Source organism: Humulus lupulus, chromosome 3, assembly GCF_963169125.1.
Source record: "Humulus lupulus chromosome 3, drHumLupu1.1, whole genome shotgun sequence".
NCBI lineage: Eukaryota > Viridiplantae > Streptophyta > Magnoliopsida > Rosales > Cannabaceae > Humulus > Humulus lupulus.
In genome coordinates, this window is record NC_084795.1 from 118,599,338 (window position 1) to 118,616,230 (window position 16,893).

Genomic DNA, 16,893 nt, shown 5'->3' on the forward strand with positions numbered 1-16,893 from the left:
CCTAACTCAAATTTCCTTACATGGGTGACCTTTCTGTGAGTAAAGTTTCTTCGGCCATTCCTCTGAAGGCACATTGGCGATGGTAGATACCTTATCAGGGAAGCTACCTTACATCCATATAGGGGCACAACACTAGGTCACTCATCACGCACCTCAATATCCCTTATAGGGGTAGACCCTCTTCCTAACCTAAGTTACCAACAAGGACTTTAACAAGTGGATTCGGGGGAATCCCATCTCCTCTTAAATTTCTTCCAGCTTGTCTAGATTGAAAAGGCTTTCCTCTAGACACGTGAGTTATTTTCTCATTCCTCTAAATGTGTATGTGTCAGTCATTTATGAAAATCAGCCTCGATGGCACTATTCTCGGAGTGGAAGTCTGAACTTAACAACTCATTTAGGGGCGACCATGCCTTCGTGATCTACTCCCTCTGGATCCACTTTCCCTCCTTCTGACATTCTGATCGGTTGCAGGAGGTAGGAATTGAGACAAGATCTCATCAATATGCATGTTGGCATGAGCAAGCTGACCTTTGAGCTCAGCATTCTCTTCCTCAACCAATCCTATATAATAAGTATTTTTCATGATGGTTTTGTGACGATGAACTGCTTGTTTCTTGGTTGTTTCCATGATGAACCTGAGGTTATCATCCTGATGCCTAGGCACCGAAATTCCTTCTCCAGTAGGATGACTGCTCGAACATCTCTCTGGTCTCCAAGCCTTTATGACTCTCTGTCATGGGCAGACCTTCAGCTTTGGGTTACCACCATGATTGCAGAGAAAGCTTTTGGATGAAAAAGTCGCAAGCCTAATTTTTACTCTCATTGAAAGCACCAATATATTGATGCAGTTTTTCAGCAACAGTGAATTAAATTTTTTGATAAATAAGAATTAGGCTTTATGTTAAACTGAATAATAATAATATTAAGAGCACTAAGAATTTATTGTGTTTCAGTGGTTGAATTCCACCTAGTCCATGAGTCTCTATTATAGCTACTTGTCTTTGATGAAATTGTTAATGACAATTTTGGCAAAGTTTTTGCATACCAGAATTTGATCATTTGATCTGTGCATTCTCCCTCTATTTATAGGGGGACATGAGATAGATTTCAGGATCGTTGGATACGTTGTAATGTATGGGTTTCAGTTATTTCTCAAAGGTATAATTGGATACACTTAAATTCATAAACTTACTGGCATTATACATTCACCGGGTACATGACAGTAATAAAATTATGGGCATTCTATGCGTCAACAACAAGCTGAATGCATGCTATAGGTTGTAGAGGCTTCTAGACTTCCACTAGCTTGATATTTAAGATGCTCAAGCTACTTGTTATAAGACATGAAGATATGTTGGGAAATCTCCTTATTATCTAATTGGATAGGTCTCGACTCACACTAGTGGTTTAGGGAGCTTTCTTCACGTTCTCAAAGCTAAGAAGAACTTCTTTAAATGCTTGACACGTGTACCATGAAAAAGACATGTCAAGTCGTGATTTTCAGGTAACATAAGATCATTGTTGAATTGTAGGCCATCGTCGGAGACTATCTTCCTTGAGAGCCCTTAGCAACAAACGATATTTCTAATGATGAAGTACAACACCTTCTTGGAGTCGATTCTAGTGAGAGTTTCAGCTTCAATCCACTTCACGAAGTAGTCAATTTCCACGATAACGTACTTTACTCCTCCCTTTTACTATGGGCGGATCCTATTAGGTCAATGCACAGACTACAAAGGGCCAAGGTCTTGTCATCTGAGTGAGCTCATTTGAAGGGCTCAAAGATGTTAGCGTATCGCTTGCATTTGTCGCATCTCTTGACATAATCCATCAAATCGATATTCATCGTGGGCCAGAAATATCCTTGTTGCAGAATCTTCTTGGCGAGGCTTTGTCCTCTAGCATGGTCACCGCAGAAACCTTCATGCACTTATCGGAGGATAATTTTGACTTTTTGCTCTGACACACATCAGAGCAGTGGTAGTGAGTATCATCGCCTATATAATTTGATGTCCATTCTAACGTATCAAGGAGCTTGATAGAGTATCTTTCTTGTCTTGCGGTAGTTCTCTGGAGACAAGCTAATTCATTATCGAGGCAATCCAACTATTCTGAGGCTGGACTATTTCCACTTCCTCGGGTGCTACGATGCTTCGAGAGGTGAAGTTGTGAATTGGGACCATGTTAAGCATCTCCACGTCCTTAGTGGTGTCTATACTAGCTAGAGCATCGATGTTGGAGTTCTATTCCCATGGAATTTGTCGAATGGGAAATCTCCTGAAGTTGTGTATCATTTCTTGGGTTTTGGCCAAGTAGGCAGCCATCTTGGTTCCTCGAGCTTGGTACTCACTGAGGACTTGGTTCACAACCGATTGAGAATCGATGTAGATTTCAAATCTCTGAGTTATAGGCTCTTGGGCAACACGTAGTCCGGATAAGAGGGCTTCATACTCAGCTTCATTTTTTGAGGTGTCAAACCCAAATCTCAGGGCGTTGTCAATATTTTGCCCCTCGGGGGACACCAAAATTAGCCCTGCTTTGGCCACATTCCCTTTGGATGACTCATTCACATATAGCTTCCATATAGGCCCAATGGGTAGGGCCTCCTCAGGCCCTTCATTCATTCCAGTGCTTTTCCCTTTTTGGCAGTCTTCGAGTGGTATGTTATGTGGAACTGACTAAGCTCAACTGCCTATTTGAGGAGTCTCTCGGGGGAATTGCTTGAGATGCCAGTTGGTGAGCACTTTGGTGGGATGTACCTGGAAATATGACCTGAGATTCCTTGAAGCTATCATCAAACAAAAATTGAGCTTTTCCATGAGAGGATATCTGGACTCCGGTCCAAGGAATATCTTACTTACATAATAGACTAGATGTTGGGAGCAGCCCTCCTCGTCTGCTAATGTCACTCTAATGGCATGCTCTGTGATGGCAATGTAGAGGAGCAGGGGTTCTCTATCTATTGGTTTTGATAGAATCAGAGGATTTACCATGTGCGCCTTCAGCTGTTGGAAGGCCTATTAACACTCCTTCGTGTTAAGATTGGTTAAATATAATGGTTAATATGTTCACACATTTAGGTGCAAAACACTTAATAGTTTTCACTTAAGGAGAAGTGAAAACATGAGATTGTGTACAAGGCATCTTAAAGCGACTTTTGTGGCTCTAAAGTGATACAATAAGGTGTCAAACACATTCCCAAAATATTTAGTAGCATTTGGAGCAATTTTAGGACCATTGGAGGGGTCCAAAGTTAGAAAAGGTGGCAATGAGTCACCCCCTAAGTGGCATAACATCACCAAAATGCAGAGGGCTTCAAAAGCCCCAGCACGCTATGCATCGCCTGCTAGTAGGCGACGTATCACCTGTCTGGCGATACATCATTTGGGTGGTCTCTAAGGGTTGTACTGTTATGTAAAATGCTCCAAATAACATGTTTTAAATACTTTATTCCTTTTGGTTAGACTAATGATGATGTCTACAATATAAACATGGGTTAAAAGAGTTGTAAAGTCTTGATCACACTTTCAAACTCTCTATCAAACCTCTATATTCCTCTTGCTCTCAAATACCAAAGTTTTCTCCAAGAAACTCATCAAGCTTTGCTTGACTTACATTAGTTTTAAGGGTTGTTAAATCTCAAATCTCATTCTACTTAGTTGAAGCTTCAGGCAATATGGGAAGGCTTGGAATATAGATTTTGAAAACAATATTCTTATTGTGTATAAGCCTTATAAGTTCTCCAAGTTTTAGGATTCAAGTTGCTCTAAATCAAATGTTGTATCTCTCTAACCCTAACTTTGTTTTGTGTTACACTATTGTGTTTTTATTGTTAATATTGATGATTAAATGTTTCTAAGTTCATCTTATCATCATTTAATCATTTAGTTTCTTATATTCAAGATTGACATTCATATTATGAACATGTTTATTTGATTATCAAGATTTGTATTCAAACTTTGAATAAGGTTCTTGCTTAGCATTTAGAGTTTCAAATATTGAACTATTCCCATTATTAATTATTGATTTGCAAAGTGTAAAGTCATATATTCCCAATAACAAAAAACTTTATTACTAATTAATTTAATTTTATGTTTTGTATAATCAACAATGAGGAAAATTTGTTTATCTTTTACAACCTTCAAATCCTTGTATCAAGATTTGGTTTGTGTTGAACACATAACCATGAAAGATCAAAGAAAGTTCTATTTGGAAATGCTCTACATGAATGTTGATGTGGATTCAAAGTCTTCACCAATAAATGTGTAGATTTCAAGAATTTGAATGAAATGTGTTTGCAGCCATATCTTTATAAGTTTGAGATTATTGTTTATATTAAGATTACAATGGTGAATATTAATGAACAATTCAAGGGTTATTGTTATAATTGTTTTGTTTGTAAAGTTATTGATCATCGTGCGAGATATGGTAATTGTAAAATTAACCATATTGAGTTTATGTTTAAGGCAATTGATGTTGAGATCATTGCACTTCTAAATAAATTTAATTTGGTCACTTTAATTGATGTTGAGATCTTTGTAACTTTGATTAAATTCAACGCATTTAATGAGGAATGCATTGTAACCCTAATTGAGAATAATGCATTTGAGGAGGAATGCATGATAACCTTAAAGAGAATTGACATAGTTCATGCATGTAGTGATGAGACTAATGCAACCTTAAGAGAAGTTGAACATGTCAATCCAATTGATGACGAGATCATTGCACAAGAAAGTGAAGATACTAAGGTCAATGCATTTGATGTTGAGATCTTTGCAAACCTAAGTAAAGAGACCAAGGCCAATGCATTTGATGTTGAGATCATTGCAACCTTGAGTGAGTTAATGAAACCCAGGAAAGATGCAAGGATGGTGGTATGATACTTCTGCCACCATTCATGTAAACTATGATAAAACTATTTTCAAAGCTTTTGATAGTGCAAAGGTGGGACTTGAAGTCCAAATGGGAAATGAAAATATATCCAAGGTACTTAGAAGGGGCTGCACTGATGTGTTCTTCACTAATGGAAAGAAAGTGACCCTAACTATTGTCTTCTATGTTCCTGATATGACTAGAAACATTATGAGTGGAAGTCTATTGAGTAAATCCAGTATCAAAATGGAGTTTAAATTTGATAAACTCACTTTGAATAAATTGGGCACTTTTGTGGGAAATGGTTATAAATGTGATGGAATAAATAAAGTTTGTGCTATTGATGGTGACAATAATGATATGACATCTAGATCTTGCAATGTGGTTCATTCTAATTCTAATTCTTTTACCTTATGCCATAATAGACTTGCTCATATATGTTATACCACAATTAAAAGAGTTGTTCAATATGGATTGATTAATTGTGATGTGAATGGGCATAATACATGTGAATTATGTGTTAAATCTAAAATGGTAAAGAAATTTTTTCGAAGTGTTGATCGATGTTTAAACTTGCCAGATTTAGTACATAGTGATTTATGTGAATTGAATGACATGTTGACTAGAGGAGGAAATAGATACTTCATGACTTTTATAGATGATTTCTCAAGGTTTTCTTATGTGTATTTTCTTAAGAGTAAGGATGAGGCATTTAATGCATTTAAAATCTATAAAGCTGAAGTAGAATATCAATTAGAAAGGAAAATAAAGATGCTTAGAAGTGATAAAGGTGGTGAATGCTTTTAAAATGATTTCAATGTGTTTTGTGAACAACATGACATTATACATGAATGAACTGTACCAAACACTCCATAACAAAATGGAATAGCTGAAAGAGAAAATAAGACTCTACTTGAGATGATTAACTCTAAGCTTTTACATGCTAAATTGTTTTGTAATTTGTGAGGTGAAGCTTTGCTTGCTGCATGTCATATATTGATCGAATTCCTATGAAAAAGAACAATGTATCACCATATGAGTTATGGAGAGGAAAAAAGCCTAACCTAGGCTATCTTAAAGTATGAGGGTGTCTTGCTTATTGCAAGAGAATGAAGCCAAAAAGGACCAAGTTGGGTCCAAGAGTTGTTAAGTGTGCATTTGTTGGCTATGCCTCAAATAGCAAGGCCAATAGGATATTAGACTTGGAGTCTAATGTGATAATTGAATCAAGGGAAGTGGAGTTTTATGATAATATGTTATATTGTGATAGAAATTCTCAACAACCCACAGGTGTTGGAGAATCTCTTAAAGAGAAAGATCCAAAGGTTGATGAGCAACCAATATTTCCTCAGAGAAGCCAAAGGCTTAAAGATTTTGGATCAAATGAGAGATGTTCTCAAGTGGAGACACTCTACTTAGTAATGGGAAACCTTGAAGAAGATACATGGAAATTTTCTATGTCTATTCAAGTTTGGGATGATCCTAAAACATTCCAAGAAGCAAGGTCTTTCAGAGACTCTGCTAATTGGAATGAGGCAATAAATGATGAGATGGATTCAATTATTTCAAAACACACATGGGAATTGGTATACCTTCCACAAGGTTGAAAACCAATTAGGTGCAACTGGGTATTTTGGATGAAATATCACACCGATGGCACATTACAAACCTTCAAGACAAGACTAGTAGCCAAAGGGTTTAAACAAAAGGAATGAATAAATTATTTTCACATGTATGCACCGGTTACTGGGAAAACCAGTGAGGAGATTTATATAGAAAAACTGAAGGGTTATGTTCTAAGGGGAAATGAACATAAAGTGTGTAGGCTTGTAAAATCATTATATGGTTTAAAGGAAGCACAAAAAAATGGCATGAGAAACTTGAAAGCAATAATTTCGAATGGGTTTAGACACAATAATTCGGACAGGTATTTGTACTTTAAGGCTTGTGATGACTAAGTCATCTTGGTGTGTCTATATGTTGATGATATGTTGATTTTGTGTAATGAGATGAAAGGCATAATAGAAATGAAGAGGTTTCTATCTTCCACTTTCAAGATGAAAAACCTTGGAGAGGTTGAGACCACCTTGGGTATAAAAGTGAGAAGAAATAGTGGGGGTTATGCCTTAAGTCAAGAAGGCTATGTTGATAAAGTGCTTGACAAGTTTAGTGATCTCAAAATCAAAGTAGCAAATACACCATTTGATTCAAGCATAAAGATTGAAAAGAATAATGGTTGAGCGGTGGCTCAACTTGAGTATGCAAGTGCATTAGGGAGTCTAATATATGTTGCTCATTGTACAAGAGCGGATATTGCATATGCGCTTAGTAAACTAAGTAGGTTTACTCACAGTCCAAGTATTGAACATTGGAAAGCAATTGAGAGCATTCTAGGGTACCTTAAAAGGACCAAGCAGCTAGGCCTCCAATATTCAAAGTTCTCGAAGTTACTTGAAACATATTCCGATGCAAGTTGGATATCGAGTGGTGGAGATAATCTCTACAAAAGTGGTTAGGTGTTTATGCTTGAAGGAGGAGCAATTTCTTGGGGTTCCAAGAAACAAACATGTATTTCACACTCAACAATGGAGGCTGAGTTTATAGCTTTAGCAGCAACTAGCAAAGAGGTTGAGTGGCTTAGAGATCTCTTGTTGGATATCTCAACCTTTGCAGATGAGGTATCGACGATCTTGATATATTGTGATAGTCATGCCACATTACCTATAACTTGTAATGGCACATATAATGAGAAGTCTAGAAATATAAGTATAACACATGAATATATGAGACAATTGATTCAAGGAGGAATCGTATCAATCTCATAAGTTAAGACAAGTGAGAACTTAGCAGATCCATTTACAAAACCTCTTGCGAAGAGGTTAGCAATTTCCCCTTCAAAGGGGATGGGACTAAAAATCCTAGAATAATATATTAACCAATGATGGCAATCCAACTCCAAACTTGTGAACATCAAGGGCAAGAGTTCAATGGGTAAGAATGAGTTATTGGGTGAATAGTTCCAAGACTAACAAATTTGTGAGTTCCATCCATGGATGGTTAGTGTTGGTTGCTACCGAGTAATGGTTAGGGCTTTTAATGAATTTTAGTTGTGTGCAACAAGAATCTCAAAAGGTAGCAAAGATGATGTAAGAACTTCATCTATGTGAACTTGGAGGAGGTGTTGCCTCTTATGGGAGTTGGAGTATTCTCCCAGGAAAGTTCATCAAATTGATGAGCACAAGTCCATGAAAATTTCTAAGTGGGACAGTGGGAAAATGAATGGTTAAGTGGAGGTGAGTGAGGTGTTACCGATCCTATCATTACAGAGTACTTGGTTCAATCTCTTAGACACCAATGGCGTTGAGAAGGTTTTGTAATACTTTCACTAAGGTATAGTTAAAATTTAAAGATACTTTATTTCATGCACCAAAACTGTTAAGATAAGAAGAGATGATTATATTTAACCAAGGGGGGGAATGTTGAGATTGGTTAAATATAATGGTTAAGATGTTTACACGTTGTGGTGCAAAACACTTAACATTTTTCACTTAAGGAGAAGTAAAAACATGATATTGTGTAGAAGGAATCTAAAAGTCACTTTTATGGGTATAATGTGATACAATGAGGTATCAAAACATTCCCCAAAAGTTTGGTTGCATTTGGAGAAATTTTAGGACCATTGGAGGGGTTCAACATCAGAGGTGGTGGCGATGCGTCGCCCCCTAAGTTGAGTAGCATCGCCAAAATATGAAGGGCTTCTAAAGCTCCAGTAGGTGATGCATCGCCTCTAAGTATGCGACGTATCGCTTGAGCGGTCTTTTAGGTCAATACAGTTACGTAAAATGCTCCAAATGATGTGTTTTAAATTCTCCAATCTTATTTGTTAGACTAATGACGACGTGTACACTATAAATATGAGTTATTAGAGTTGTAAAACATTGATCACACTTTCCAACTCTCTCTATCTCTCTCTCTAGCTTTCAAAGACCAAAGTTTTTACCAAGAAACTCATCAAGTTTTACTTGACTTGCATGAGTTTTAAGGCTTGTTAAATCCCAAATCTCATTCTACTTAGTTGAAGCGTCAAGCAATAACAGAAGACTTAGAAAGATATTTTGGACAACAGTATTCTTATTGTGTGTAAGCCTTAGAAGTTCCCCAAGTTTGAAGATTCAAGTTGCTCTAAATCAAAGGTTGTATCTAACTAAGCCTAACTTTGTTTTGTGTTACTCTATTGTGTTTTCATTGCTAGTATTAATGACTAAATGTTTCTAAGCTCATCTTATCATTATTAAATCATTTAGTTTCTTATATTTAAGATTTACATTCATATTATGACCATGTTTATTTGATTATCAAGATTTGTATTCATGCTTCGAATAAGGCTATTGCTTAGCATTTAGGGTTTGAAATATTGAATTATTCTTGTTATTAATCGTTGATTTGAAAAGTATAAAGCCATATATTCCCAATACTCCTTCCTCTTGAATCTTTGACCTCCGTCGAGGGTGTTGAAGAAGATTATACATTAGTCAGTTTCCTTCGATTCAAAGCAACTGAGAGCAGATATTCAACCAGCCAAACTTTGCACTACTTTGTGATTTCCGAAGGATGGCATCTTGATCAGCGTTCTGATCTTCTCAGGGTTTGCTTCGATTCCTCGGGCACTCATGATAAATCCAAGGAACTTCCCAAAGGTTACTCTAAATGTGTAATTTTGGGGATTCAGCTTCATCCTGAACCTGCAGAGAACTGAGAAAGCTTCTGCCAAGTCTTTCACATGCTCTGGGGTCGTTCTGGATTTGACCAGCATGTCATCCACAAACACCTCCATGTTTTGACCATGTTGGTTCTTGAACATCCTGTTCACCAACCTCTGATAAGTGGCCTCTGCATTTTTCAAGCCAAATGTCATCACTTTGTAGCAATAGATTCCCTTGTATGTTTAGAAGTTGGTCTGTTGTTTATCTGCGACATACATGGAGATTTGATTGTACCCTGAGTAGGCATCCGTGAATGTCAAAAGCTCATACCTAAAGGTAGGGTCTACCATTTGGTAAATCCTTGGAACGGGAGGTAGACTTTGGGGCAGGCCTAATTGAGGTCAGTAAAATTGATGCAGATCTTCCAGGTCTCGTTAGGCTTCAGGACTAGCATGAGATTCTCCAACCATTTGAGGTATTGGCCTCCCGTATGAACCTGTTCCCGAGAAGCTTGTCAACCACCGGTCTCAGGGCCTCCGCTCTTATTAAAACAAATAGCCTTCTTTTTTTTTGCACTCGGGAAACATTGCAGTCTACATTCAAAGCATGGAAAATAATGTTGTGGTCAATTCCCGTAATGTCTGCATGGGACCAAGAAAATACATCCTGCTTCTCAAACTTTTTCCTTGAGGTTCCTCCCAACCTTTGTTTTCTTTTGGGGTTGGCATCATGGAGGATAACTTCTTTGATCTCCTCTAAGGGACCGATTTCCCTATTGCCTCCAACCTTGGGATCCAACTCATTGGACTCCGGCTCCTCGAGAACAACCTGGACGTCCATCTCCTCTGGATGAGGTTGCTCGGGATCTGGTGCCACAATCACCATTAGCGTGTCCTTGAGGGACATGTTGTAGGACTAACAAGCCTCTTTCTGGTCCAAGCAGACTATGCCAATCCTCGAGTTTGTTGGGAATTTATGCATATATGATGAATGAATGTGGCTGCTCCGAACTCCACCAACGATGGTCGGCTCAAGATGGTGTTATAGGCAAAGGAGCAGCCCACGACTACAAAAGTGTAGTACTTGAAGGCCTGTCTAGGCACTTCTCTAAGTGTCACTGACAGCTTCATCTGCCTCATTAAGATTAAGCCTTCGCCCGAAAAACCATTTAGGGTCGAAGTGCATGGGGCGAGATCACTTGTTGTCATCCCGATCTTCGCGAAGGATTGCTTGAACAGGATATTCACCGAACTTCCGTTTTAAAAAAGGATCCATGCAACCATTTTTTTGGAGATTTGGGTCTCAATCACCAATGAATCGTCGTTGGGGAAGTGTACTATCCGAACATCCTCCTTAGTGAAGATAATCACTTGGTTCATCATTCTCAACATCTTTTCTGGGAGTTGGACCTGCACACAAACGTCATCATCATGATTGAGGGGTCACGCATATCTATTCTGGGAGCTCTTCGATGTCCCCCCTAAGTGGGGTCCTACCAAGATGTTCCCTACATGTCCAATTATTAGAGGAGGCTCAACTATACCATAAGCATACAAATCAACAAACCAATCTTATGATAACTTGAAAACCACAAACAATCCCCAAATTTCCCAAAAGTTCTTACTTAGAGAGAATTCATAATTTTTAATTTGTTTTTATTTTTTTTTATTTTCTAATGATACTACACTCTCCCAATCTTATTTCTTTATACTCTTATTTGGAGTGTAGTTCATTTTCAATAATTTTTTCACTCAATTTTTATTCTACTTTTGACACAAATTTCAAATATAAACTCTATTAAAAATTATCCCTCAATCACTTTTCATATGCTCATGGTATATCAAAAGGAAAGATAAATAACAAGGTTTTAATTAGGCTCAAAATCAGTGTCAAACAACTAAAGAATCATGTTAGGCTCAAAATTGGCTAACTAGGGATTTATTACATTAAGGTTGGCTCGAAAGGCTCAATAATTCCAAAGAAATCATCTTTCTAAGCATGCATCATTCAAACTTTAACTCAATCAACAGACTATACAGTTTCTAAAATATTTTTCAAATTTCATTCCACAAACCCACTTAACATGCATATACTAAATGATTGTAAGAAATTTGTTAATTAAGGCTTGCGTGGAAATTAAAACTCAAATAAAAGCTAATCACAAACTTAACCTCACCAAGCACACAGATTCACACATATTTAAAATCTTCACTCATATCACATGGTCATTAGGATCATCTACTTCAAAACAACTTGATTCATAACAATAAACAACTAAAATAAAGCAACTAAACCAAGTAATCCCTCCCCCAAACATAAATAACACATTGCCTCCAATGTGTTAAAAAGATAAAGAGAAAATAAAACTTACCAAACCACCACATCAGTATGATGGAGGAGGCGAAGTATACTGAAAGTAAGGCTATGGAGCCTCATTTAGATTCCAACGATTAACCAATGCATTCAGTGGATCAACATGTGTTTTCTCATATGCATTCCTAGACATCAAATATTATTTCATATGGATATTCTTTTGAATAATATAATTCAACTGATCATGTGTATATTGGACGTTAGGGTCAATCGGTCTACCCAATGCAAATGGTGGATCCTCATCCATAGCCTCCTCATTTTCCTCTTCAGCTTGGGCAGCTTCAGGTTCAGCATCTGCATCTTGTTGACGAGGATGACGAGGTCTTTGGTCCTCATGGTAAAAAATAGCTATAGGCGGAGCGTAATTAATCACCACACCCTAGGCAATGATACCTTGCATTTTACCCTGAACATAAGTATTGTACGTGGGCACCCCATAAGTCTCACATTGTAAGTCGAACCATAAACCAAATACTACTTTTAATTTGTTTCCACACATCAATCTTCATCCCTTTCATAATCCCATAAACCATATACAAACGATACAAATGTTAGAAAAATGTGTGGAAGGGATCAACTGAGCGCTCACAAAATATATCAATGCACGCGCTATATGGTTCAATTGAGTCCTATACATATGCTTAGGCTCATCTTGAATATAAGTGACTTGAGCCCCAAGACAACCAATATACTCCGAAAACTCTACATAATAAATCTCTGTGCGTAGAAATGCTCTAAACTCATTCTACTCCTTCGTATAATTTGGAAGGTCATAAAGATGATTAAAAGCAGTCGCACTCACCAGCACCTTCTTCCCCCGAACAAAACATTTGTTATTCTTCTGTTCTTGCCAATCAGCATAAAACTCATAAACCAAAGAAGCATTCAGTTTTTTATTCACCTTCTATAAACCAATGGTTGCCAACCTCTATATTGCAGAATAACTCTAATGGGCTCATAGCTCACATTATCATATGGTTCATTTTGATAATTCATTCCTAGTTCAGGAATCAAAGTCCTTCTCCTTAAACGCTCATATCGCTCTTGAGCCACTTTACTAATGAATCTTGATCGATCATAAGAGGTCGACCCCTTTGAAGATGAAGCACCCCCACTACCTCCCTTAGGTCCCATTATTCTCTTCAAAATCTTAAATTCTATAGGCAATTGGACAACACCTCCCCTTGTTTTTTTCACTACTTCAAATTAGCAAAAACACTACAATTCTCACAAGTAATCTTCCCAAACAAGCAATCAATACCCAACTAGACGATAGAGCCTCTTAACCACCCAATTAACATTAAAATACTTCAAAAACACCAAAATATTAAGAGATTAAGGGAGAAATCATTTACCCACAATTAAGAGTGATGAAAGATACTCCCAATTCCTCAAGCTTTCCAAAGATTGCAAATCTCCCCCAAACATTGAAATTAGGTTTTATGAGTGGAGAAATGGGGTTTAAACATGATTTAGGATAAATTGATGGTGGAAAATGATTGAATGGAGTTTATAGGAGGATTATTGAAGGTTTTATGGAGAGATTTGGAGCTTTGGCCTGAACAAAGGGAGGGAGTTTGGAGTTTGTCAAGAGAAAGTGAAGAAGTAAAGTAAAAATCTAAAAAAAATAGGTTAAATAAGATTTTTTGAGGGGCCCGCCGCGACCCATAAGGTGTAGTGTTGCGGCCTGTGTCAATTTTTGGGTTTTATTTCTGGGGAAGCGCATTGCGGGTTAGGTCTTGGGCACCGCTGTGCCTTGGCCTTTTGTGAAATACCGCGCTTTGCCTAACACCATGTCACGACTCTAAATAGGGGCGTCGCAACTCAAATAAATATCTGCCTAAATTTGCAATTTTTTTCTACATTTTTCACGATTTCCATAGTTCATATTTACAACCTAAAGTCTAAAATGTCCAAAATTCGAAAGAAAAACTAAAAACCACATAAAAATGTAACACTAAACATAAAAATAATTGTCCAACTAAAATAAAAGAACCAAATACTAGAAATAAATTGGGATGCCTCCCAATGGCACTGTCATTAATGTTATTTAGCCGGATGCTTGCTTCCTCTTCACAAAGGTTGTAGTTGGATGATGGTCTTGACTTGATCAATAGGTCCACCAAAATATGGGTTTACTCTTTGCTCGTTCACCTTAAACATCTGTTGACCCTTTCCTTGAAACTCTACTGCCCCATAAGGAAATAATTTTACCACAGTAAACGACCCCGACCACCTTGATTTCAGCTTTCTAGGAAAGAGCTTCAACCTAGAGTTGTACAACAAAACTTGCTCCCCTAGCTGGAACTCCTTTCTAATAAGACTCTTGTCATGTCACGCCTTAGTACGCTTCTTATAGATCTCTGGAATCTCATAGGCATCATCCTCTATCCATCAATTTCATTGATCTCCATATGCCTATTCTAACTAGATAACCTTAAATCCATACTTAATTTCTTCATTGCCCAATACGCTCTATTTCCAACTCAACTAGAAAATGACATGCTTTCCCAAAGGCCAACTGATACGGTGACATGTCGATTGGAGTTTTGAATGTCATTTTATAAGTCCATAATTCATCATTAAGCTTCTTGGACAATTGATAAGAAAGCGTTGTTCTATGCCTCACTCCATATCGAGGCAACAAAGCATCGATCTTTTTATTGCCAAAATGAGTCCCTTCATCACTTAGAATAACTCTAGGAGTACCAAACCTAGTGAAAATATTCTTATGCAATAAATTAAGAACCACCTTCCCATCATTATTAGTTGGAGTTGCTGCTGCTTCCACCCATTTTGAAATATAGTCCACAACTAGCAAAATATACTTACTATTATCTGATGAAAAAAATGGTCCAATAAAGTCTAACCCCCAAACATCAATTATTTTCACTTCTAATGTACCATGTAGATCATCACATTCCTTCTTGATATATTTCATGTTCTCTAACACTGATCACAAGCTTTTACAAATGCATTCAAGTCCTTAAATAAAGTTGGCCAATAGAACCCACATAGTAACACTTTAGATGTTGTTCTTGTTGCCCCAAAATGGCCACCACAATGAAGAGTATGGAAATGAGTCAAAATAGATGACATCTTTTGTTCTGGTACATAAGAGCGAATGACTTGGTCGGCACAATGTTTATACAAAATCGACTCTTCCTAGTAGTAATGCTTGACCTTGGAATAAAACTTTTTCAATTGTTTCCCAGACATCTCTAGAGGTATAATCTTGGCAGCTAAGAAGTTAAACATAATCTGCAAACCATAGTACCTCATTACTAGCCTTCACTTCAAATAATTGCTCATCAAGAAAAACATCATTAATCTGGACTTTCTGCATACTTGGACTCTCATCAACCTCTAATCAAGACAAATGATCTGCCACCAAGTTCTCAATCCCTTTCTTGTCTCTAATCTCCATATCAAACTCTTGCAACAATAGAACCCAATGAATAAGACGAGGCTTCGCATCTTTCTTGGTCAGAAGAAACTTAATAGCGGAATGATCAATATATACGATTACCTCATTCCTTATCAAAAGAAAACACAATGGCCAAGAGTTCCTTTTCAATAGTTTCATAATTAACTTGAGCATCATTCAAAGTGCAACTTGCACAATAAATCTTTTTAATCACCTTGTCAACTCTTTGACCCAACATTGCTCCAACTACATTTCACTTGCATCACATTTCAATTCAAATGGTAGATCTCAATTAGGTACAACAACTATGGGCATTGAGGTCAATTTCTCCTTAAGTACCTTAAAAGCATGGCGACACTTCTCACCAAATTCAAAAGGAACTCCATTCATCAATAATGTAGATAAAGGCTTCAAAATCTTGGAAAAGTCTTTAATGAATCTTCTATAAAACCCCGCATGACCAAGAAATCTTCGAACTCCTTTCACTGAGACAGACGGTGGTAAATTGTCAATTGTTGAAATTTTAGCCCAATACACCTCAATACCCTTACTTTAAATTTTGTGCCCTAGAACAATTCCTTCATTTACCATAAAGTGGCACTTCTCCCAATTCAAGAATAACTGTGATTCCTAACATATCTTCAGAAGTAGCTCCAAATTGGCCAAACATTTATCAAAAGAAGAACCATAAACAGAAAAATCATCCATAAAGATTTCAATACCCTTATCTACCTTGTCAGATAATATAGTGATCATACAACTTTGGAATGTTGCTAGTGGATTACAAAGTCCAAATGACATCCTTATAAATGCAAAAGTACAATACGAGCATGTAAACGTGGTCTTTTCTTGATCCTCGTGTGTAATGGATATTTGATGGTATCCTGAATACCCATCCAAGAAATAATAATAGTTATGGTCCGCCAACCTATCAAACATTTGATCAACAAAAGGAAAATGGAAGTGATCTTTTCTAGTGGCGTTATTCACTTTATGTCAATCTATACATATCCTCCAACCTGTCACAGTACGAGTTGGAATCAATTCATTATTCCCATTCTTAACCATCGTCATTCCTCCATTCTTTGGAACTACTTGCACTAGACTCACCCATGCACTCTATGATATTGGGTAAATCACTCTAGCATCTAACCACTGAAGAACTTATTTTCTTACCACTTCTTTCATTGATGGATTTAATCTTCTCTGAGCATCAATTGTCGAATTAACATCATCTTCTATCAGAATTCTATGCATCATAGTTGATGGGCTTATTCCTCTTATGTCAGCTAGAGTCCATCAAATAGTAGTCTTATGAACTCTTAATAGCCTTAATAACTTTTCTACCTCCACCTCAAAGAGAGATGAAGATACTAAAACTGAAAGGGTCTCCTTTTCTCCAAGATATACATCGCGTAAATGCCATCGCAAAGCCGTCAATTATAAAATAAGTGGTTGCTCAATGGACGACAGTGGTCTCTCAGGCCCTTAACCAAGTTCTTCAATCTGCTTCTC

The 16,893-nt window shown here is 37.2% G+C and overlaps 1 protein-coding gene across 1 annotated transcript; it reads right to left on the bottom strand.

Moving 5' to 3' along the window:
- Window positions 1–15,321: 15,321 nt before the first annotated feature.
- Window positions 15,322–16,048, bottom strand: LOC133824976 (uncharacterized). Its single transcript, XM_062257984.1, has 4 exons — window positions 15,967–16,048; window positions 15,718–15,863; window positions 15,593–15,624; window positions 15,322–15,487 (listed from the first exon to the last, which is right to left on the bottom strand). The coding sequence occupies exons 1-4, from the start codon at window positions 16,046–16,048 to the stop codon at window positions 15,322–15,324; spliced, it is 426 nt and encodes a 141-aa protein (XP_062113968.1).
- Window positions 16,049–16,893: the final 845 nt, after the last annotated feature.

What these genes read in the sequence shown, in the direction of transcription:
- LOC133824976 (XM_062257984.1), bottom strand. Translation starts at nt 16,048, where the DNA reads ATGTTTGGCCAATTTGGAGCTACTTCTGAAGATATGTTAGGAATCACA. An exon ending in AGTGTCGCCATGCTTTTAAG is followed by an intron (nt 15,625 to 15,717) that starts GTACTTAAGGAG and finishes AGTGAAATGTAG; the next exon opens with TTGGAGCAATGTTGGGTCAA. An exon ending in TGGGTCAAAGAGTTGACAAG is followed by an intron (nt 15,488 to 15,592) that starts GTGATTAAAAAG and finishes TCTTTTGATAAG; the next exon opens with GAATGAGGTAATCGTATATA.